Source organism: Oryza sativa, chromosome 9 (genome assembly GCF_034140825.1).
Source record: "Oryza sativa Japonica Group chromosome 9, ASM3414082v1".
NCBI classification, from domain to species: Eukaryota; Viridiplantae; Streptophyta; class Magnoliopsida; order Poales; family Poaceae; genus Oryza; species Oryza sativa.
The window spans coordinates 7487367-7494358 of record NC_089043.1 but is presented as its reverse complement, the minus strand read 5'-3'; the positions used below and the strand labels follow the sequence as shown (position 1 = coordinate 7494358).

At 40.1% G+C, this 6992-nt stretch overlaps 1 protein-coding gene across 7 annotated transcripts; it reads right to left on the bottom strand.

Annotated features, from left to right (window-relative positions):
* Window positions 1-973: 973 nt before the first annotated feature.
* Window positions 974-6450, bottom strand: LOC9272276 (glutathione S-transferase T3). 7 transcript variants are annotated; one of them, XR_010735001.1, is made up of 6 exons: window positions 5861-6450; window positions 4553-4644; window positions 3704-4460; window positions 1782-3027; window positions 1656-1699; window positions 974-1248 (listed from the first exon to the last, which is right to left on the bottom strand). XR_010735001.1 is itself a non-coding variant. In XM_015756461.3 (5 exons), exon 3 carries the CDS (start codon window positions 2861-2863, stop codon window positions 1787-1789), a length of 1077 nt encoding a protein of 358 aa, XP_015611947.1. In that variant the 5' UTR covers window positions 2864-3027; window positions 3704-4460; window positions 4553-6450; the 3' UTR covers window positions 974-1248; window positions 1656-1699; window positions 1782-1786. The 7 variants fall into 7 exon arrangements, 3 of the variants coding, with proteins under 3 accessions (XP_015611947.1, XP_015611949.3, XP_066160237.1); XR_010735002.1 differs by having other exon boundaries at window positions 1782-2307; XR_010735003.1 differs by having other exon boundaries at window positions 1782-1883.
* Window positions 6451-6992: the final 542 nt, after the last annotated feature.

Here is a 6992-nt window from a genome sequence, read left to right as displayed (position 1 = left end):
TTCGCTAGACCGTAATTCCGCTGTTGTTTTTTCTTTTCTTTTGTAAGTATGTAGTGTTATTATTATGATGGATTTGTATATTAAATTATTAGTTTGTGTACCTCGGCTGATTTCTGGATGATGATTTTATTGCATAAATTAGTTTGAAAATTACTAGTGAATTTTCAGGCGCTATAGAAGATTTGGAGCTAGTAGTTGTTGGCTATACTATTAAACTTGCTCTAAAGGAACATCAAAGGATGTTTGATGGCATCATCATATGCACGTCATGGTGCGTTTGGCTGGAGCAAAACGATAGAATGATAGAGTTTTCAACAACGTTTATAACGAGACAGTGGAAGATGTGGTCAACATAGCTACTACTATTGTGCAAATCAAGGGGAGAAGCGCCGGCTCAAATGTAGCTCCAAAAGCTTCTTACCAAAGTTGTCTTTTTTTAATTCTTTTTTTGTGTTTGCTGCTCCAGTAAAAAAAAAACTTTTTTTAGTCTCTTCTAATATAAAATAAAATGGCAGAGCTCCTACCTGCTTCTTTGAAAAAAATATACTGAACTATTTGAGAGAGCATGGAAAACAAGTTAACCAAGTATATTCAATAGAAATTCTTTCGGTAGTGATCTTACACGCATGGCATGTAACGGTGCCCTAAGAGCAAGGCTAATAGTATAGCCCATTGCCGGCTACACTCCATTTTATAGCCAACGCTGCAGCCAACTGCTCATACAGTAGGTTGTCTGTTGGTTGGCTACATCTCATAGATCAAATAATTAATTATAACTAGCACATGTCAATGTGTATGATCAAGAGTGAAGTGGATCATTGTAGCCAATTTGTTGTGGCATGAACATTTGTATGCTACAGAAGTAATCATAAAACACCACATAGTTAACACAATACAGTGCACATCAACCAAATTTGTGTTATAAGATGAAGAGTCTCCGTAGTATAAAAAAATACAAGGCACCAACAACAGATAAATAAAATACCATAGCAAGTAGATTAATGGATCATCCCAGGTCTAAACAAAAGGATAGGGTAGTGCATGTCTAAATAACCGACAAGGTAATAGAGGATAAAACAAAACATACTTAATGGTTTACAAATCCAAAAGTCACAAACAATGTGACATTAAGCAAAATACATAAATATGTTATCTAACAGATAGATAACGATTTCTTCATCTAATCAAAGAGAGACTCTTCATTGAACCATTGCATCATATGACCATTGCCTGAACTACCATCATTTGCTGAAAAAAAAAAGACAGATGTATCATATGACATGTACATCGTGTGATGAATAAATGAGAAACTAAAAATTGCACAGTGAATCATCTTTTCAATGAAACCTCACTAAAAGGAGTAACTACTGCATGCTTTTTCCTTAGTACAGGATACGAAAAATGTGATGAAGGAGATATAAATCTAAACAAGTTAATTCAGTGTGAGTTCTTTCAAAGAAATAGTTGCTGAGATAATTAATTGAGTGAGAGATCCAGTATATCCAAATGCATAAACAAGTTAATTCAGTATGAGTTCAACATGTAAGAGCATTAAGAGAATGCCATGCTACTGCATCCCAAATAAGAAGAGAGAATCACTAAACTATGGTTGTAAGTAGTCTGGCCTAGGAGTAAATTTAGTTCATACAAGTTACCTGTAAGAAGTTCAGCACCATGAATTGGACAAGAGAACATCTTCCTGAAATATATTACACAAGGATTAATTGATGATCTATATATGACAAAAAAAGAAGGCAAAAACCACATGCTTATTACCCTACCATGTTTATGTTGACTGCCTATTTCCAAACCGATTCCAAATATGCTCAATTAAATCATTTTTCAGCTGGGTATGGACTGAACGAGCACGAATAGCAGATCTCCTACGTAGCACATCAGAAAAACATGGGTTATCATCACAAGTTACTTCAGGAGGCAGAACTATTGATGTCCTAGGAATTCTATTGAGGTCAATGTCACATATTGCATCCTCTCTCTCGTCTTCAACAATCATATTATGGAGAATCACACAAGCTAGCATGATTTTCCCAACACTCTTTCGCTTCCACTTCTTTGCTGGACGGCGTACAATGTTGAAACGGGCTTGCAATACCCCAAAAGCCTGCTCCACATCTTTCCTTGCACCTTCTTGACGTTCAGCAAACAATTTATGCTTCTCTATTTGTGGAAGTGATATCGTCTTCATGAAGCTGGCCCATTCTGGGTATATACCATCAGCAAGGTAGTACCCATTGTTGTACTCATTCCCATTTACAGAAAAATGAACCCGAGGAGCCTCCCCTCTCACTTGTTCAAGGAATAAAGGGGACTGATTCAGCACATTTATATCGTTGTTAGAACCAGCGACACCAAAGAAAGCATGCCAAATCCAAAGGTCATATGACGCAACCGCTTCAAGGATAATTGTTAGGACTTTATAGTCACCACGGGTGAATTGTCCCCTCCAAGCTCTCGGACAACTCTCCCACCTCCAGTGCATGCAATCAATACTTCCTAACATACCCGGAAAGCCACGAGATTCATTAACTTGTAGTATATGATCTATATCCTCACTTGTGGGCCGTCGCAAGTATTGCCCACCAAAGACCTCAACTACCCCTCGTGCAAAAGTGTCCAAGCACTCTAAGGAAGTGCTTTTGCCAATTAGCAAGTATTCATCTAAAGCATCAGCAGGAGTGCCATATGCTAACATACGGATCGCTGCTGTGCACTTCTGAAGTGGAGAAAGGCCAGTGCGACCAGAACAATCTTCTCTTTGAGTAAAGTATGGAGACCATTGACCTAAGGCTTGCACGATACGTAAAAAGAGATGCTTTCGCATACGAAATCTTGTGCGAAACATTCTCTCAGGGTAGAGTGGCTGATTTGCAAAGTAATCAGCCACTAGACGTCGGTGACCTTCTTCATGATCCCTTGCAATGGTCTTCCTAGTTCCACTTTAGCGCTTGAGTAGCCCAGCTGCAAACTTGGTCTTGATCTTCTCTACGATGCGAGTAGCAAAGGAGTCTAGGACATTTTGATCAGAAATGTACTTGTCAAGAAATTTGGATGGGTCTAGGTCATTTGAGTAGGAGGATGAGTTTGAGTTTGAGGATGAATCTGACATGGTGGTTCTAGAAAAGGATGGAATGGTTTGGGAATTCCAGAATGGGAGAGTCAATATATAGATAGAGATTGACAGGTTGTAGTAGTTTGCATGCTAATTTCAGCATAAGAGAATGCTAGCAATGAATATTTGAGTTGACTGCATTATAATTTGGACCAAGTGCAAAATTTTGGACTGATTACATGATTTTTTGAGTAGCTGCAATTAATAAGTAGTCAACATGGGAATTTGGACAAAGGTCCACTTTAAATGCAAACAACTTTTGCATGCTAATTTCACCATAAGAGACTACTAGCAATGAATATTTGAGTTGACTGCATCATAATTTGGACCAAGTGCAAAATTTTGGACTGACTACATAACTTTTTGACTAGCTGCAATGAATAAGCAATCAGTATGGGAACTTGGAGAAAGTTCTTTTTTTTTGGACAAACTGCAATTAATAAGCATGAAAGAGGGAACTACCTGCATGTGTGTTTGTACTAACTTGCATTGATTTTTGGGCTGATTACATGTTTTTTTTTGAAGGCTTCAAATTAATTTCATCTAACTACATTTTAGAACAGAGATTCATACCTCACTGATTTTTGTTGAATATCTCTTCTCTCATGCATTTCAGCATGTGAACAAGCTCAGATCTCATATCGTCAGGCATCTTCCTTGTGTCTTTGTTCATTAAGTCTCGATAGGTTTCAATCATAGCTGTCTGGCGACTAAGCTTTTTGGCTGCATGGTTGTCAATAGAAACCCGTATTTGGGTCTCTAACACTTCATTTTGCCCTTCCTTGGTTGCTGCATGCGCATCCATAAACTTACGGATGTCATCCTCAAGCTCAGTTGTACAAACTTGGACCTTGCTCTTTTCTTTGCAACTACGTTGCGCCTTAGATGCCTTGGCTCCTATTGGTCGTGGTATATCTTCTTCATCATCAAGGGGGATAACATCATTGTAATCTGCCTTCCTTTTGTTTGACTTGTCAAGCTGCTCCAAATATGCATGCCACTTTGGTTGTTTTTTTAGTTCATTCCAACAGTGCATAAACAAGAATGGACCATCCTTGAAGTCATTCTCATATATTTTCTGTGCCTTGTTCATCAGATCTTCATTAGACTCCCCACTAGCATATAATGAATTAACCTCCTTCCAAGAGCAACAAAAATTCCCGACCTTCTTCCTAATTTTACCAAAACGATCCTTAACTTGCTTAACTAGTCTAGCTCGGTTTTTTGGTGTAGTGCTGTTGTAAGCTGCAGCTACATCGCCCCAATATTTATCATTCTTCTTGAAATTCGATTCTATAGGATCATTTGAGTTGTTCAGCCAAGCACTGATCTACAATTTCAGGAAAAAGAAATTTATTATTGCCAGTAATGCAAGTGACATGCATGCCATTAACAAATAAATAGCTGACATAAGCCACTTACCAATCTCAAGTCTTCATCCTTCATCCATGACAAGCGCTTATCAGTCCTAGCGACATGTCCATTCACAACATTGATGGGCTGTGATGGACTCCCTTCGGCCACATGATGGACATGGTTTGATGGGGTATTGATAAAATTAACGAAACCGCCGGGCGGACGAGATTCAACCCCCCGTATAGAACACATGAACATGCAAATCTTGTTCAAGTTGTGTCCGAATAATATAATATTTTAACAAGAAAATGGCCATTCAGTTTGTAAATGGAGTTCTATACACTACTAAAATAAACATGCACTCATCCAGTACAAAGGGCTAACAGACGAGCCTATACTACATTGGTGCAAACAAGGTATAGCAGAAGCCCACTAATCTATTGGGTTTTTATTAAAAAGACAGCCAATTTATTTTGTTGGGGACCAGTTCAACTGAATAAACTGCCTGGGCAAGGCTAGCTAACAAATAAACTGCTACAATATTTAAATATGTTCATTTTTTTTGTATAAAGCCATAAAAATTAACATTGTGATATTTTAAGACTTATCTTATATGTAACTCTGTTATTTTAAGACTTATCTCATATATATCATCTAAATATTACATTATGCCTGAAACTCTAGCAACAATAAGTTAGTCTATTCATTCAAGGAACTGGTATTAGAATTAAAACTTAGCAAGTTGTTCAATGCTTCTGTACATGTCCGTGTGACGCATTGAGGCTAGTACTTGTGAGGCATGCATGCCATAGGCAGCCGAGGCCTAACCCAAGTGTCGGTTGCAGCCTACATGCTTGCCGTTATTACCTCTAACTAGCATACACACTGCCCGGGAATTAATCTATTTTAGCGAAGGATCGTCGCTGTGAAGCCCGGGCAGCTGCACGGGAGGTGAATTCGCCACTGGCCATGCTGATTAGAAATATAATTCTGAACATTGTGTGCTTAAATTTGGAATGATGGGTTGCATGTGTTTAGGTGCAAGAAAATCGAATCAAATTGTTTCAGGTTTTTATTATGATCCCACCGAAACTTATAGCTTGTGGTCACTTATGTCAACAATTTTTAAATGCAAACAATATCTGTAAAATTTCAGTGCAATAACCACAATCAAATTGTTTCAGATTTCAGTCACAAATGGATATCAAATCTTATTAGCCTAAATAGAATTCAGTGCATGCTTTGTAACTTTGTTTTTCAAAGAAACATCACTTAAATAAGTAAATCAGTACATGCTCTTTTTTTTTATTTAGCACTAAAAGGAGTAATCAGCATGGCAAATTCAGAACTAACAAAGCCAATTGACAGACATACCATTCTTCAAGATCAGGATGCACATCAGTCTTGCCGGCCGCAGGAGGATGGAAAGCAGAAGAGCCAGGCATGGCTTGTGGCTGTGGAGAAGCAAGCCAAGCTGTCGGTGGCGGCGGGAACCCGAGACCCCCATATGGATATGGCGCTGCCTGCGACGTAGGAACAGCGAATGGAGCAGTAGAGCTCACGACGGCCTGAGGAGGCGGCGCTACCTCCCTCTTCCTCCGACGAGACATGGTGTTGGTGGTGGGGAACTAGGGTTTTAGGCAGGAATTTCTTGCGGGGGCGGGAGAGATTATACAAGGTGGAAGAGGAGCGGGTCTGTGGTCGAGGTGGCTGTCGATTCGGTGGCCGGCGGAAGAGGGAGATCGGAAGCGGCGGAATATGGCGATGGGGAATTTTGGAGCAACTGGATTTCTCTGTCATATAGGTAGGCAATTTCGCGAGCGGGAGAGGGAGAGGAGAAGCGCGGGAACCGCGCGGGAGGGAGGGGAGAAGCGCGGGAGCCGGGGGGATAGATTGCGTCGCGCGCTGAGAATCGAGGAGGCGGCGGCGATCGAGAGAGAGGAAGGGGATCTGGAGAGGAGGGCGATGCGGACGGGGAGGGCGATACGGATGGAAAGCGTGATCCCCTGTGGTTGTGTGGGACCCGCATTGTGTTTTTTTAATCGCTGAGTGCGGCTGCAGGCGAGCGATGCGGAGTAAAAAAATCGCTATCGCCGGGCTACAAATTAGTCGGTCGTTCTCTTCTCTCTCTCTTCACTTCTCTTCCCTCCACGTAGGAATAGGATGATGTGGCACAGTTTTGTAGCCTGCTGAGTCAGTTTATTGTACCTGCTCTAACAGAGATGAAAAAAAAGGGGACAATAATGTTCTCTGCAGGAGCTAGCAAAAAAAAAAAACTGTTTCCTTTCAAAATAAATAACGTCAATCAATTGCTGTAGTGACTGATAACTATAGATATTCCCGGAGAGAAGATGAAGCGAGCTGCCAAAGTAGTGTTGCCCAATCATCAAAGAGAAATGGTCACAGCTAAGAATGTTAAGCCCTTCTCTTTTTTTTTTTTGGATAAAGTGATATTACCCCAGCTTCTATTGAAAGCTGAATAAGAGTTTTAAGGTAACATAAAAGG

Bases quoted from the DNA above. Each gene is read 5' to 3' on its own strand.
- LOC9272276 (XM_015756461.3), bottom strand. From the start codon at position 2,863: ATGTTTCGCACAAGATTTCGTATGCGAAAGCATCTCTTTTTACGTATC.